General features: G+C 36.6%; 1 protein-coding gene across 6 annotated transcripts in view; it reads left to right on the top strand.

The window, feature by feature from the left end:
* Positions 1–16,781, top strand: part of LOC105479465 (potassium voltage-gated channel subfamily Q member 5) — a 566,685-nt gene that overhangs the window by 393,394 nt on the left and 156,510 nt on the right. For all 6 annotated transcript variants that reach the window (XM_011737415.3, XM_011737416.3, XM_011737418.3 and 3 more), the window contains one exon: positions 6,088–6,214. In XM_011737415.3, coding sequence (XP_011735717.1) covers positions 6,088–6,214 — 127 coding nt within the window. The remainder of the gene's footprint in view (positions 1–6,087; positions 6,215–16,781) is intronic.

Below are 16,781 nucleotides of genomic sequence, written 5' to 3'. Positions count from 1 at the left end.
TAGATTCACATGCCGTTGTAAGATATAGTAGACATATCCTGTGTATACTTTACCCAATTTCCCAAAAAGGTAACATTTTGTAAAACTATAGTATAATATCACAACCAGGATAATAATATTGATACAGCTCACAAATCTCATTCAGATTTCTCCAGTTTTACTTGAATACATTTGTGGTCAGGGGGCAGTATTAGCTCTGTACAGTTTTATCACATGCAGAGATTAGTATATCTAACACAACAGTCAAGATATTGGACAATTCCATTGTAATGAGGATCTCTCAAGTTGCCCCTTTCTAATCACAACCACCTTCTCCTTCACACTTGCACACCTCTTCCCTTTCCCAGCCTGATGCCAGCAACCACTAATCTGTTCTCCATATCTGAAATGTTTTTATTTCAAAAATGTTATAAAAATGGAATAATACAGTGTATAACTTTTCAAGACTGGCTTTTTTTTGTGCTCAACATAATTCCCTGGCAATTCATTTATGTTACTCTGTGTATCAATAGTTGATTCATTTTTATTATTGAGTAGCATTCCATGGTATGGAGGCAACAGAGCTTGTTAAACCATTCTCATAGTGAAGGATATCTGTGCTGTTTTGAGGGTCTGGTCATTATGAATAATTCTGCTGTGAACATTCATGTACAGGTTTTTGTACAAACATAAGTTTTCACGTCTCTGACATGAATGCCCAAGAGTACAATTGCTGAGTCATATGGTAACAATATGTCCAATTTTATAAGAAACTACCATGCTCAGAGGGACTATACTGTTTCACATTCCCATCAGCAGCGTTTGAATGGGCCAGCTTCTCTGCATCCTCCCTAGCATTTTATATTGTCACTATTTTTTGCCACTATTTTTTATTTTATACATTCTGCTTGCTGTGTAGTGATATATTGTAATCTAATTTGCATTTTTCTCATGGCTAATTATGTCAAATATCTTTTCATGTGCTTCTTTGCCATATATGTAACCTCTTTTATGTATGTCCTCTTTTAAGAATATCCTATTTATATCTTTGCCAATTTTCTAATTGAGGTTTTGGTTTTTTACTGTTGAGTTTTAAGGTTTCTTTATATATTTTAGATATTAGTCCTTTGTCAGATATGTGGTTTACAAACGTTTTCTCCCAGTCTATGGCTTGTCTTTTCATCCTTAGTACCTGGGCTCTCATGGAGTAAGTTTTTACTTTTGATGGAATCCGATTTCTCATTTTTTCCTTTTATAACTTCTGCTTTTGATGTCAAGACTAAGAACTCTTTCCTTAGTCCAAATCCCAAAAATGTCTCCAATTTATTTATTTATTTATTTATTTTTTGAGGCGGAGTCTCACTCTGTCGCCCAGGCTGGAGTGCAGTGGTGCAATCTCACTGCAAGCTCCGCCTCCCGGGTTCACGCCATTCTCCTGCCTCAGCCTCCCGAATAGCTGGGACTACAGGCGCCCACCACTGCGCCTGGCTAATTTTTTGTATTTTTAGTAGAGACGGAGTTTCACCGTGTTGGCCAGGATGGTCTCGATCTCCTGACCTCGTGATCCGCCCGCCTCGGCCTCCCAAAGTGCTGGGATTACAGGCGTGAGCCACCGCCCCCAGCCATCTCCATTTTTTTTACTACAAGTTTTATTATTTTATGTTTAATTTTTAAACCCATGGTCCATTTTTAAGTGATTTTCATAAGATAGGAAGTATAGATTAAGGTCCACTTTTTTGCCTATAGATGTTCAATTTTTCCAGCATCACTTGTTGAGGGCTCTTCTTCCTCCATTGAAATGCTTTTTCACCTTTAAAACAAATCAATTGAGCATATTTGTGTGGGTCTAGTTCTGAATTCTCCATTCTGTTCACTGTTCTATATGTCTATATGTTCTATATGTCTATCCCTCCACCAATCCACAGTCTTGATTACTGGAGCTATAATAGTAGGCGTTAATATCAAGTAAAGTGATTGATCTTGTTTTATTCTTCTTTGACAGCATTGCTTTAGTTATTCCAGGTCCTGTGCATTTCCATATAAATTTTAAAATAAGTTTGTATCTACCCCCCAAAAAAAAATTGCTGAGATTTTGACAGGAATTTTATTAGACCTGTAGATCAATTTGGGAAGAATTGACATCTTTACTATGTTGAGTCTTCCAATTCATAAACACGGTATTTCTCCTCACTTATTTAGGTCTTCTCTGATTTCTTTTATCTGCATTTTGTAATCTCAATGCACATAAACTGTGTGTGTTTTTCTAAGTGGATATTTAAGTTTTATTTTTATTTGGAATTATTATAAATAATATTGTTTCTAATTTTCATTTCCATATGATCATTGTTAGTATAAAGAAATGATTCATTTTTTACATTGATCATATATCGTGCAGCCTTAGTGAACTCACTCGTTTCAAGGGTGTCTTCGTAGATTCCTTTGGATTTTTCTGTAGACAGTCATGTCATTTGTAAATAGAGACCATTTTATGTTTACCTTTCCAAACTGCATGCCTTTTTTTTTTCTTTTATTTGGTTTATTGCAGCAACTATTAATATAACTTACAATACTATGTTGAATAAGAGTGATGAAAATATACATCTTGGTTGTTCTTAATATTAGGGAAAAGCATTCAGTCTTTCACTATTAAGTACGATGTTAGGTTTGTTGTAAATGCTATTTATCTAATTAAACTGTTAAACCTCTTTTCCTAAGTTGCTGAGAGTTTTTTTAATCATAAATGGGTGTTGGATTTTGTCAAATGCTATTTCTTCATCAATTTATATGGTTATATTTTTTTCTTTAGCTTTATTGTATAATGCATTATATTGATTGAGTTTAACCATTGAGCTAGCCTTGCATACCTGGAATAAATCCTACTTGCCTATATATTGACTGATTGACTAGCAAAAATATTTGCTAATATTTTGTTGAGGATTTTTGTGTCTAAGTTTATGATATATATTGGTATGTAGTTTTTGTTTTGCTTCGTTTTATTGTCTTTGTCTGGTTTTGGTGTCAGGGTAATACTGACTTCATAAAAAGATTGAGAAAGTTTTTTCTCCTCTATTTTCTGGGAGAAATTGTGTGAAAATGATATATTCTTATTTAAATGTCTGGTTGATTTTTCCAGTGAAACCATTTGGCCTGGACATTTCTGTTTGGGGAGATTTTAACTATCAATTCAATTGCTTTAGAGGTTATAGGGCTACCCAGATTGTCTATTTCTTCTTTGTTGAGTTTTGGTAGCTTGTAGTTTTACAGTATTTGGTCCATTTCTCCTAAGTTATCAAGTGTATGTGCATAAAGTTACTCATAGTACTCCTTCATTTTTTCAGTGGCTGTAGAATCTGTAGTGATATCCCCTATTACATTCCTGACATTGGGGATTTTTTGTCAGCTTTCAAGAAAGAGATTTATCAACTTTGTTGATTTTCTCAAGGAACTACTTTTTTGTTACATGGATTTTCCATATTGTTTTCCTGTTTTCAGTTTCATTAATTTATGCTCTTTTCTATATTATTTCCTTCTGTCTTCTTCCTTTGGGTTTATTTTACCCTTCTTTTTCCAATTTATTGAGGTAGGAACTAAGATTATTAATATGAGACCTTTCTTCATCTATAATGTAAGCATTTAGTGCTATAAATTTTCTTCTCAGCACTGCTTTTACTGCATCCTACATATTTTGTTATGTCATTTTTTATTTTCATTCAGTTCAATGTATTTTTTTTAATTTTTTGAGACTTTCTCTTTGACCAATGGATTACTGAGAAGAATATTGTTTAATTTCCACATGTTTAGAGATTTGCTTGTCTTTCTGTTATTGATTTCTAGTTTTATTCCATTGTGGCTTGAGAACACATTCTGTCTGATTTTATTCTTTTAAACTTGTTGAAATTTGTTTATGACCCAGAACATAATCTATCTTAATAAATGTGCATAGATGCTTTTTAAAAATGTGTATTCTGCTGATGTTAGGTGAAATGTCTCATATCCGTCAGATCCTGTAGGTTGAATGTGTTGTTCAGATAGTTCACATACTTGTTAAATTTCTTTCTAGTAGTTCTATGCCCATAGTTCTGAGCAAGGATAAGGTGTGTTAATGAAGTCCCCAAATACGACTTAACATTTGTCTATTTTTCCTTTCAACCCTATTAGTTTCCCTTTATGAATTTTGAGACTCTCCTGTCATTTTTCCCTCCCTCCTTAAAAAAAAAAGCAGCAAACAATATTTCTGAACAATAGGGCTTGAATAAAGAACTTGTAAATGTAATTTATCCTGCCTTACTGCAACATAGGAATAGTGCAGTGACCTTGACATACCTAAGAACAATGGGCATCTGTCATTTGTTAAGAACAGTGGACATACTGATGTCATCTGTTTCCATGAAAAACAAAAATTACTACACAGTAGTGTTCAGGGACACAGGCCACATTTGGGATTTTCTTGGGATCCCTTATAATATGAGTACTCACAACTGGCGTTCCAAATGTCCTGGCATAAGTAGGAATTAGGGGCAGGGATTAAAAAGTGGATCTGCCATTTAACCTAAGTTGGGCACAGGCACAACTACATGGGCATTTTGGGCTTGAGTATGTTTTCTGTATTTGGAAAGATGTGCTGGATTAACAACAAATGATCTGGCACTTTATATACCTTAATAAAGGAACAGACTCAACTAGCCAGATATACATTCAAAACCAAAACAAAGCCAAAACCAGACAAAACCTTCGGATTATTAATGAGTGCATGTTGACCCTCGTTTTGGTTATCTGCATAAAGTCATCTTTGAAGGTTTATCCTATAAGTAGTTTTGAATAATGGTGAGTAAGCAGTGATGATATTGGATATTTATTTCCCATCATGAGAAATATTTGTGGATTACTTAGTGCAAAATAAAAGAAGGATAGAATGATAGCTCTACTAGTCCTTTCAAAAGTGCAGCATATCATCCCATGCTCTAACTAAAGAAACAGACATTTGCCTGAAATTTGCAACAAAAATGCCACTTTTATAAATTTGGTAACAGTTTTTATCCTGCGAGTAGAATGGGAGAGTGGGGAGTAGGTTAGAATGTTTACTTTCTCTGCTTTCTATTTCTGTGATGTTTGGAAGTTTTAATAAAGACAATATATTACTTTTACAATTAAGATATTATGATAAAAATCTATAAATATTGTTCTACATTATAAATGTTGAATCAACCCTTGCTTTAAAACAAGAAAGGGAATTATTTTTAAAGGAAAAACAATTTTGATAAATTAAGTGCTTGTTCCTATAGGGACAACAAGATGACCGTGCTAAGCTTGCTCCAGAAATGCTTTCGTTTTACAAATTCCATTTGGTTTTTCATTCTATCACTGACTGTTTAATGAGCCACTTTAGCTGGTCTTTCCCCAGGGTTAACTCACAACTCTTCCTAAATAATCTCAGTCATTTTCCTGGAGCAGGTGTTGTTTTCTAGGCAGCTCTTGCCAAAGGGCAGCATAATAATTAACAAGCTTCAGATCAGAAGGATTCAGGGTCTCATTTCTGGCAAAGGATGTGTGTCTCACACTGTAATACTTTTGAAACTTACTGTTTTTTAAGGGGATTTTGACACTGTAACGAAAGAATTCAGTATACTTCTAAATATTTGCTTCTTTTTCTCTGAGAACAACTCTCGAAGATTTAGAGATTATGTCACTCCTTGCAGCAAAATGAAGCTCTATTTTCTGTAAAACTTGCCATTATATTTCAGGATTCGCTATTTTATTTCGGATATTTCACATGTTACTGGGTAGCTAAAGTCAGCTACACTATAAATTCCAGACGAGAGAGATCCATTATTCAACCTGCACATTTAGTATTGAAACTGACTCCCAAATTTGCAAAGTATTAGTGACTTGAAAAGGAAGAGCATTCCATGATAGGAAATGCAGACAGTATGAGGTTCAAATGCTCTCCAGATTTAGTTTGATTTGGAGAAAGGAAATGTTCTTAACTTTAGATATTAACAACTAGATCCTTTAGACAAAGTGCCTAAATGTCCAAAAATATCCATAGAGCTTCTTACTGTGGTTTGCTTCATAATGCTTCTCTCTGATATGTCTTATCTGATATTTTAGGAGTTCGTGATGATTGTCGTCTTTGGTTTGGAGTTCATCATTCGAATCTGGTCTGCGGGTTGCTGTTGTCGGTATAGAGGATGGCAAGGAAGACTGAGGTTTGCTCGAAAGCCCTTCTGTGTTATAGGTGAATATCAGAGTCTCAGATACCTGGACTGATGACACCAACATTCTTTTCTTCTATCTCCTGTTTTGCAATATTTTATTAATATTAAAAGCTAACATCCATGGAGTACTTATCATGGACCAGGCACTTGTGTTTTGAAAATGTTGACTCATTTGATGTTGACTCCACAGCATTATGAGGTAGATATTTTTATTATCCCCATTTTACAGTTGAAGAATTTGAGGTGAAGAGAGGCTAAGTTAGTTGCTGAATTCATACAGCTACTAAATGGTAGAGCTGGAATTTTAGCCAGGCAATCTGGCTCTAGAATACCCACTTATATCAATTAACTTATATGGAAATACATGGTGCTCCAGTGTTGCCCTGATTTAGGGGAACATTGATTTCAGTGAGTATCAAAAACCCTTTTTGCTCTACAATATGACACCAGGTTATGCTCTGGATCAGCTGGAATAGATGGCAATACATTGATACTGGTAATGCATATCAATTAACATTCTTCAAGAATGATTATAAGTACAGTTTACTTAATGCATTGGTAACTGTAGACCGGACAAAGTGCTCTACACCCTAAAATATGAGTCCTCCACCCTCCAACCCAAAATACCCAAATACATAGCACATCTCTGCACCTCCCTAGCTGCTATGGTTTCTGAGAGACATCATTCACCCGGGTTCCAGCTTGAAATTGTACTTCCTAATGAAGATGCCATAGAGCATTCTGGAATTAAGATCTGGCATTTCTCAGTAATATTTAAAAGTATTATAAAATTGAAAAGTCTATATATAAAAGCTATTATTATTATTATTTAGCAGCTAAATTTGGCTTTCTTGCTTTTTTGTCTGTCTCGCTTCTTAGGCAGCCATTCAAACCCAAATACTGCAAATTCTTGATGAGGCTTGTTTATTTCAACTATTTTCAACCTGAAAAAGTAGGTTTTTAATTTACAAAATAGTTTAGGCTATCTTCTTCAGCTAGCATAGGTTTTCTGTTTTGTTTTAGGAGTCAGGAATTATTGAGTGATCTTCTTAATTTCCTCCCTTACTCCTGTTCCCTATGGTGGGGGCAGAGTGGATTTAGGAAGAAAGTGTATCACCATCCATGGACACTGTTAAGAAGAATCCTTTATTCCATACTTCTTTCATAGTATGCACATCTCAAAAGTCTCCACTTACTAAACCAGAATTTATGGAAATGTGGCTGTGTGTGAGGCATTGGTGTTACAATAGTGAATCTAGTGGAATTCTAAGTTAAATCTATCTTAAAATACCTGGTTTGGCCCTCATGAATGCAGTCTGTTTGTCCAGCTGTCTATCTTCTCCAATAATAAGCTTTACTTCTTTTTGGAAGCCATCATGCTAAGGTATGGAGCAAAGTAGGTGGTAACTCCAAGCCTTGCAGGTTCATAAAGCTCCAAGGCATATTAGTGAAGGCATTAGATATTTCTCCCTGGACATGGTTTTTTCTCTCTCAATTCGCTACTCAGGCAGCATTACAAAGGACTGTAACTTGATGTGAAACTACTGCACAACAAGTACTTTCTGTCCCATAAGGGGCCCAAACAAAACAATTCACAAGGCAGATGGTTAGCCAAGATTCACTCAACTTCTACAGGATAAGGTCAGTTCATGGATGACTGGAAAAATGTTTCATTCCAGATTTTAAAACCAATTAAAAGTTGGCTTTGTTCCAATTCCAGAAGCAATGCCAATGTATCTCTGGCCACCATGCGAAAAAGAAAGCTTTTTCCCAGATGTCTGCTGCCTTTTGATAGCTGTTTTCAGCTATGGATACATCAACACATCTTAGTCCTTTGGTCTTTGTCTTCCTGTCTCAGGTCCTTGAAGGTCTTGATATAACATGTAGTTCTAAAAATGGTGTTATGTTATCTGTAATCTTACTTGCCTTTGGACCTATCAATAGTGACCTTAAAAATGTAGTATGATGCCTGGCGCAGTCACTCCTGCCTGTAATTCCAGCCCTTTGGAAGGCTGAGGAAGACAGATCACTTGAGCCCAGGAGTTTAAGACCAGCCTGGGATGGAAAGACCCTGTCTCTACAAAAATTTAAAAATTAGCCGGGCATGGTGACACGAACCTGTAGTCCCAGTTACTCAGAAGGCTGAGACTGGAGGATCACTTGAGCCCAGGAATTTGAGGCTGCAGTGAGCCACGTTCCTGCCACTACACTCCAGCCTGAGTAAAAAGAGTAAGATCCTGTCTCAAAAAATTACTAGTATGACATGGTTTAGGCATAATTGCAGTTTTGTTAACCCTTTAGACCTTTTCTTTATTTAGATATTTTACCTCTAGTAAATTAATTGCTTTGGAAGAAAATTTCACAGATAAATATATAATGAATCCCCATTAGAACAAAGTCTACATTTGTATTTACAGTTAGGATAACTATGAATTTTTTTAATCTTTTATTAAATGTACATGTTTGACCCATGGCCCAGCTGAATGGATGTTATAGTGAAGCATGTCCAAATGTGGCTTATCAGTATGAGGTCAGTAAAATTTAACCTACACTAAAGAATCAAACATCACCTTCCTAAAGGCAGCGGGCTGTACCAGATGACTATTGAGACTATTTCTAGGCCTGTCCAACAGGTTCATAAAAATGCTTGATGTAACTGGTAAAATACTAAAGTGAACACTGTAGTCCGCTTATTCAACCTAATTTACTGTGACAAAATGAAAAAAGGAATAGCATCTGTCATCTGTCCATGATAACTGTTCTGAATGGATGTTTGGAAATGTAGCTAAAACCTCTCAAAACTTCATATATTTGTAAGATTTGATTACTCTGAATATGGCAAGTATACACCCAAATGTTTTTAGAAGTCTTGAGCATTCGAGAAAAGAACATAGAAAAGATTGTGGTAGACTGACTGTGCCTTCAACCTGGGAAATGCTTTCTGTAAGCACACCAATGTTTTTCTTTCCAATTGGAAACAGACTGAAGCTGCTACAGTGGTCAGCTAACAAGTCTCATGTAGTATTGCACCCTTTTGACAAAGGCCCAATTGATAGAGGTTTTATGGACTAATTCCTAAAGATTTTAGCATATGCCCTTCTGAACTGCCCACCTTCCTTACCCCTGCACTCTGGCCAAAGCCAAGAGCATTTCAAAAGCTCATTGATTTCACAAATCATAAAATCATTACATATTTGTGTTTGGAAAACATATTTTAAACAATTGTAACATAAGGGAAGAAACTAATATATTTAACTCTTTTTAATTAGGTACTTTCTTTCATTACTACTGTACATTGATTTATCTCTGCTTGGTTTTAAGCATTTGCTTTGAAAATTGGTAAAATCTTATCTTGAATATAAAATTCTTCCTCATATCTATCTGTTCAATTTTTATGTCTCCTCTAAGACTCTTCTGTCATAATAACTTGTCTAGAGCTATGAGCACTAATTGCTGCATTGCTGATTTGGATAGTCAATTGTGTTTTGGGATGACCACCCAAGCTGCCCTTCATTTACCTGGACAGGCTGCTTTATGATTTCTCTATGTGAAAACACAAAACACTCACCCGATAACATTGGCATAAAGAATTTGTGAATAACCTCTAAGACTGATTTCACAGTCATTCTTTTTTCTAGCTTTCATTACTGACCTACCCAAAAATTGCAGATAGACCAAAGGCTGAAACTCGGATCACCAATAATGAGCCTGATGTGTCAGGAAGCCAACAAATTGCTTCTCACAGTGGCTTTTTTTAGATTCCTTGGTGACGCTTTCCAAAGGCAGATATAACAGGGCCATATTTTTCAGTCTTGCAGAGAGTCTCAGTGAGAAAATACCAGCCTGTTATTAGTCTTGGATCTGTATTTGATGCTAAGTGTAAGTTGATTTCTTATTGTTATTTTAACAGTTTATTTTCAGTGTAATTATTTCCACAAGAGGACAAAAGAGGCATAAAATAAAATTTTATTTTATCCTACATGGATAAAATAAAATTGAAGCCTTTATTAAAATCAACCAGATGGCTGAGGCTACTCTAATATACCTACGATTTCATCTTATTAAAAGGCAACTTAAGTTGCTAATGTGTTCAAAAGTTAGATCACAGACTCCCAAAACTGCAACTGTGTTCTAAATTGATTTGAGACATCATTTTTCTGTTTCTATCTTCTTTATCTTTTGTTCCAAGAGACTTACTCTTGAGTGACATTATTTTCTATACCTTCTACTCCTTTTTCCCCTTTAGTAGAAATTATATTATTTCACTTATTTTCTGTTAGTCATACACTCTTCTGTGACTTTTTACTTCTAAGTGTTCAAACTCCCTCAGTGCACATAGATTCCTTCCATGTGATTAACTGGACCATCTGAGGACAATTAAAACCTGTTGGATTGACTTATCACAAAAACATTAAAACAATTTTAATCCCTCTAGTTAATAATAGCTGATATTTACTGAGAACTACTATATATTAAGTACTACTCTAAGCGCTTTATAAATATGGTCTTATTTAATTCTACGCAAGTACTGTAATGTCCCTATTTATTTTATTTTATTTTATTCTATTTTATTTTATTTTATTTTATTTATTTTTTGAGACAGAGTTTCCCTCTCTCACCCAAGCTGGAGTCCAGTGGCACAGTCTCAGCTCACTGCAACCTCCACCTCCTGGGTTCAAGCCATTCTCATGCCCTAGCCTCCCGAGTAGCTGGGACTACAGGCACACACCACCACACCCAGCTAATTTTTGCATTTTCAGTAGAGATAGGATTTCACTGTGTTGGCCAGGCTGGTCTTGAACTCCTGGCCTCAAGTGATCCACCTGCCTCAGCCTCCCAAAGTGCTGGTATTACAGGTGTGAGACATCATGCCTGTCCTTTATAATGTCCCATTTTATAGATGAGGAAGTAAGACAAGACTTAAGAAACATGCCCAAAGTTAAAAAAAAAAAATGGTAGGTGAAAGAACCTGGATTTATTTCTCATGATTTCACTCTAGAAAAGTATACATACCCAACTGGAAAAGTGTCTTTACTGTTTATTAGCATTTTAAAATTAAATTTAATTGAACCTTATCTATTGTCATCAACTTGTAAACAAAAGAACATGATACTATTATGCTTATCATTAGTAATTCAAAATCTTTAAAGAAAAGCCAGACTTTATAGAACATTAATTGCAGTCTCAGCCTTAATTAGATTAACTAAATTATGTTACCTATTGCTGCTCTCTAACCTGAAGGGGAAATTAGGACCTAAAATAGACTTACTTGGCCTGTATCAAACTTGCATATGCTCTTGAGTTGATGTTATCATGAGGCTCCCTGGGTATTTCCAAATTGGAGACATCTCGAGAGTAAGTAGCATCACTCGCAGGAATACCTTCAAATGTTTTTTAACATTAATAACCTATTGGTAATTTAGGTAATTGTTGACCTGGTACACAAACTTGAAAGTTGAACTTACCAGGTAGCTTGATTAGCTGATATGGTTGGACCACATGAAGAAAATTTATTTCCGAAGAGGAGAATGAATAACTAAGGATTATTTCCCATTCTTTCTATAAACTTTAGTAGAGCACTATGATATACTGTATTAACATTCTGTACTATCACATGTTACATAAGAAAATTCATTCACAGACAAAGTATTTATTATGTGCCCAACACAATCTTAGGTATAAAAGATACAAAAGCAACTAAAACATGGTCCCTGACTGTAAGAATAGACTCTCCTGTGCCCTTAGAGAATGGCAAAACTGAAAGGAAGTATACTATAATTATGGTGTTACAAAGCAAAGGTGATGGAAATTGAAGTAGTCCTAGAAAGAAGGCTATGAAATATCATGAGTGATTGTATAAAACAAAGAAGCAAAGGATTGCCCCCAGGTTTTCAAATTATGTTTGAGTCATCTGCCGAACGTTTATACAATTTCTGCCATGTCCAAGCATGCTCATGGATGCTGGAGAGGCTGTATGGCACCAAATGGACAAGGTCTTCCTTCTTATAGAGATAATATTTGTGTGGCCAAATAAAAACAATACACAAATATGTTTTTGAAAAACAAGATAATGTCAGCTACAGATAAGCACAATGAAGAAAATAAAACAGAAAGAGTAGAGGCTACCTTAGCTTGGGTGGTCTGAGAAAGTCTTTCTAAGTAGTTGACACTTGAGTTGACCTGAATATTACGAAGAAGACAGCCATGAGAAGGTTTAGACACAGATCTTTCCAGGCCAGGGAATAGTAATTGCAAGGATTATTAACACTTGATGAGCTTGGATTGTTCAAGGTGGAGACATAGGTCTTGTGGTTGGAGCTCAATGAGCAGTGGGGAGAATAGCAGAAAGTGATAGAGGAGACAGGCAGAGGTCACAGCTGAAGGCCATGTAGGCTCTGCTACCCTGAATCAAGTTTCCTTCTAAAGACAGGCCACCAGGCAAAGGTCCAACGGGTTGCTGGCAGGCCTAATATGAATACTATTCCGGTTATGAACAGCAACGTTAATCAGGCAACAAAAACTATGGCCGTTTAATGCCCTGGGTTTTTTAGTCATCTATGACTGTTGGAACCTCATATCAGCAATATACAAATTATTACCCATTCTGAAAAATATAAATGTAAGTTTATAAGGAAATAATCCTCTGAATTTTCTGTTTCTATATTTCTGCCCTTAAAACATAAAATTTTACATTTTTTTTAAAGTGTTATTTTTCTGAGGAACTGGAATTAGAATGTGATGGAAACTGTTTTACAGCCCAGTGGTATCACCAGTAAGCATTTCCTAAGAGTCTCCTTGCCAAAGGACTCTATTCCATACTCTTAGTTATGATGATTGCAGTGCAGAATTATTTCATTAAAGATTGTTTATTTCTTTTGAGAAATTGTCCCTTTTTGGCTTGAGATGTTATCTGAAACTGTATGATCAATAAGAAGCATTAAACTGTCACTATGGGGTAAATTTTCAAAGTGGTGCCTGCAATTTGCCAGTATGAGTCCCATTAACTTCAGTGGAAGTCCTGCAGTTAAACCCCTGCACATGGCTTTGAAAATGTTCTACGGTTTGTCTTTGTGGTGCCTTTTTTATTTTTAATAAATATCACAGAGCAACTCGGTGCATAGTTGATTGCAGTATTTAAGAACGTGGATAATGTACTGTGCAGGAGGAGACATTTAAAATTAGATTTTAAAGCTTCATTTCTATTGAGTCACAACAACAATATAAATACATCTTTAATTCTTCAAAGAGCACCTTTCTATAAAGGAATTTGGAGCTCAATTAGAATATAGAGCTTATAAAGCAGCACCATGTCCCTCTGAGACATTGTTTACCTCACTCTATAGATGGAAAAGTCGAGGCACTGTGAAATGGGGGTGCTGTGTCCTTAGCCCATAAATCAGCAGCAAAGCTAGGAGTAGCATGCTGGCCTCCCAATAGTTCATTGCTCTAAAGCACTGCCTCTTGTTGAGTCAAATTTAATTATAGTATAATCCGTTTAATCTACTTGCAGAAAAATAATGAAGGAGCAGGAAAAATGAATTTATTAACAGATCAGTGGAAAACCATATTACATAGATTAGCAATTGTCTTTTCAAGATCCATATTTTCAGCATGTACTAGGTGGTGTCTGATGCCATGAAAGCAGTTATTCTAATTCCACTGGCCAGACTGGCAAAGAACTTCTTATTTGCCTCACTTTGAAACATAAGTAAAGGGGTTCCACTTGAAAATTAATAAGCCATGTGATATGATTAGATTCCTGTCTCCAAATCTCCCTCCTTCTAGGGACCATTGTCTAAAGTCTAAAAGAAAACAGACCAGGCACAGTGGCTCATGCCTGTAATCCCAGCACTTTAAAGGGAGACCAAGGTAGGAGAATCACTTGAGCCCAGGAGTTCAAAATCATCAATCTGGGCAACATAATGAGACTCTATCTCTACAAAAAAAAAAAGTAATAGCTGGGTGTGGTGGAACACGCTGACAGTCTCAGCTGCTCAGGAGGCTGATAGGGGAAGATAACTTGGTCACTTCAGCCCAGGAGTTCAAGGCTGCAGTGAGCTCTGATTGCACAACTGTACTACAGCCTGGGCAACAGAGTAAGACAGACGGGGGGGGCGGGGGAGAGAAAGAGAGAGAAAGAGAGAGAGGAAGGAAGGAAGGAAGAAGGAAGGAAGGAAGGAAGGAAGGAAGGAAGGAAGGAAGGAAGGAAGGAAGGAAGGAAGGAAGGAAGGAAGGAAGGAAGGAAAGGAGGGAGGGAGGGAGGAAGGAAAGAAGAAAGGGAGGGAGGGAGGGAAAGGAAAGGAAAGAAAATAGATGTAACTATTATAAAAGATGTTCAATTTTTTATTTTGGAATAACTTTAGACTTACTTAGAAGTTGCAAAAATAGTACAGAATTTCCATGTTCAAATTCACTCTTTACCTAACTTTCCCCAAAATATTTTACCTACGTATAATGCAATTATCAAAACCAGAATATGAATACATACTATTAACTATAGTCCTTATTTGAATTTCACCAGTTTTTACATGCACTCAACTTTTATATACACTCCTATTAAATTTTCTCACATGCATATATGCATTTAACCACTGCCACAATCAAAATACAGAACTTTTCCATCACCCTAAATAAACTTGGAATGATATACTTTGTATTACTCCTATACAGGTACTCCCTCTCTTCAATCCTAACCCCTGGGAACCACTATATCTGTTCTGTTTCACTACAATTTTGTCATTTTTATAATGTTATATAAATGAAATTGTAAAGTAGTAATCTTTTGAAATTGGCTTTTTCTTATACAGTATGATGCTCTTGAGATCCATCCAAGTGCATCAATAGTGCATTCCTGTTTATTGCTTAATAGAATTCCATGATCTAGATGTAACACAATTTGTTTATTCATTTACCTAATACAGGTCATTTGGGCTGCTTCTAGCTTCTGCTATTACAAAGAAGGCAGCTATGTACATTCGTGTGTAGGTTTGTGTATGAACGTAAGTTTTTATTTCTCTAGGGTCATATGGTAATGATTTATCTTTATCAGAAACTGCCAAACTGTTTCCTTTTAAAATATAGAAATGCCAGTGTGAGCACATGCATGGAGGTCAGCAGCCCCACCCCCTGCCTCACGCTGCCACTGCTGCCAGTGTGAACATATGCATGGAGGCTGGCAGCCCCAAGCTCACCAGTAGCCTGCCCCCATGCTGACACTGCTACCAGCATGAGTGTGCACATGGAGGCCGGCAGCCCCATGACCACCAGCACTCTGCCCCAGTTGATGAGCATTCACCCCACCACACTGCCACTTGCTCTTGGCACTGCTCTTGACACTTACAAATGAGCACAGATCCTGTTGCCACCACCCCAAAGAAGTGCTTTGGCTGGCACCACCCATCAGAGTGTTGTGGCCAGAGGTCCAGGAACGCCTCAGCCCCTCCAATGTAGCAGGTTCCTAACTTCAAGGGGCCAGAGAACAAAGTCAGGGATCCAGTAACAGCCTCCCAAAGTTACAGCATGCAGCCCAAAAGTTCTGAGCTGAGCCTTGCCCCCTAAATTCTTCCAGAAATGAAGCCAGTCAACTGAACCACCTTATATGTGATTCAAACCTTCTAGGGCATTAAAGAAGATCAAAGCAGAAAAATCCATCCAAAGGACAGCAATTTCAAAGACTGAAGGAAAATCAGCCCACACAGATGATAAAGAACCAGTGCAAGAGCTCTGGCAACTCAAAAATCAGAGTGCTTTCTTACCTCCAAATAACTGCAGTAGTTCCACAGCAATGGTTCTTAACCAGGCTGAAATGACAAAAACAGAAATCAGAATATGGAGACAGTGAAAACCTAATCCAGGGATTCTAAGGAATACAACAAAGTGATACAGGAGATGAAAGACGAAATGGCCACTTTAAGAAAGAAAGGAACTGATCTGATACAGCTGAAAAACTCACTTCAAGAATTCCAGAATACAATCACAAATATAACAGCAGAATCGATCAAGCTGAGGAAAGAATCTCAGAGCTTGAATATCACTTCTCTGAAATAACTCAGTCAGACAAAAATAAGAAAAAAAGATTAAAGAAGAATGAACAAAATCTCCAAAGTACGGGATTATGTAAAGACACCAAATCTATGACTCACAGATGTCCCTGAAAGAGAGGGAGAGAAAGCAAGCAACTTGGAAAACATATTTCAGGATATCATCCATGAAAATTCCCCCAACTTCACTAGAGAGGCCAACGTTCAAATTCAGAAAATGCAGAGAACCTTTGTGAGATACTACACAGACAACCATCCCCAAGACAGATACTTGTCAGATTCTCTAAGGTCAAAATGAAACAAAAAATGTTAACAGCAGCTAAAGAGAAGGGGCAGGCCACCTCCCAAGGAAACCCCATCAGGCTAACAGCACACCTTTCAGCAGAAACTCTATAAGCCAGCAGAGATTGAGAGCCTATATTCAGCATTATTAAAGAAAAGAAATTCCAAACAAGAATTTCATATCCAGCCAAACTAAGCTTCATAAGTGAAGGAGAAATAAGATTCTTTTCAGGCAAGCAAATGCTAAGGGAATTCATTACCATCA

Source organism: Macaca nemestrina, chromosome 5 (genome assembly GCF_043159975.1).
Source record: "Macaca nemestrina isolate mMacNem1 chromosome 5, mMacNem.hap1, whole genome shotgun sequence".
Classification (NCBI taxonomy): Eukaryota; Metazoa; Chordata; class Mammalia; order Primates; family Cercopithecidae; genus Macaca; species Macaca nemestrina.
The sequence above is the reverse complement of the archived record's forward strand: the minus strand, read 5'-3'. Positions and strand labels throughout refer to the sequence as shown.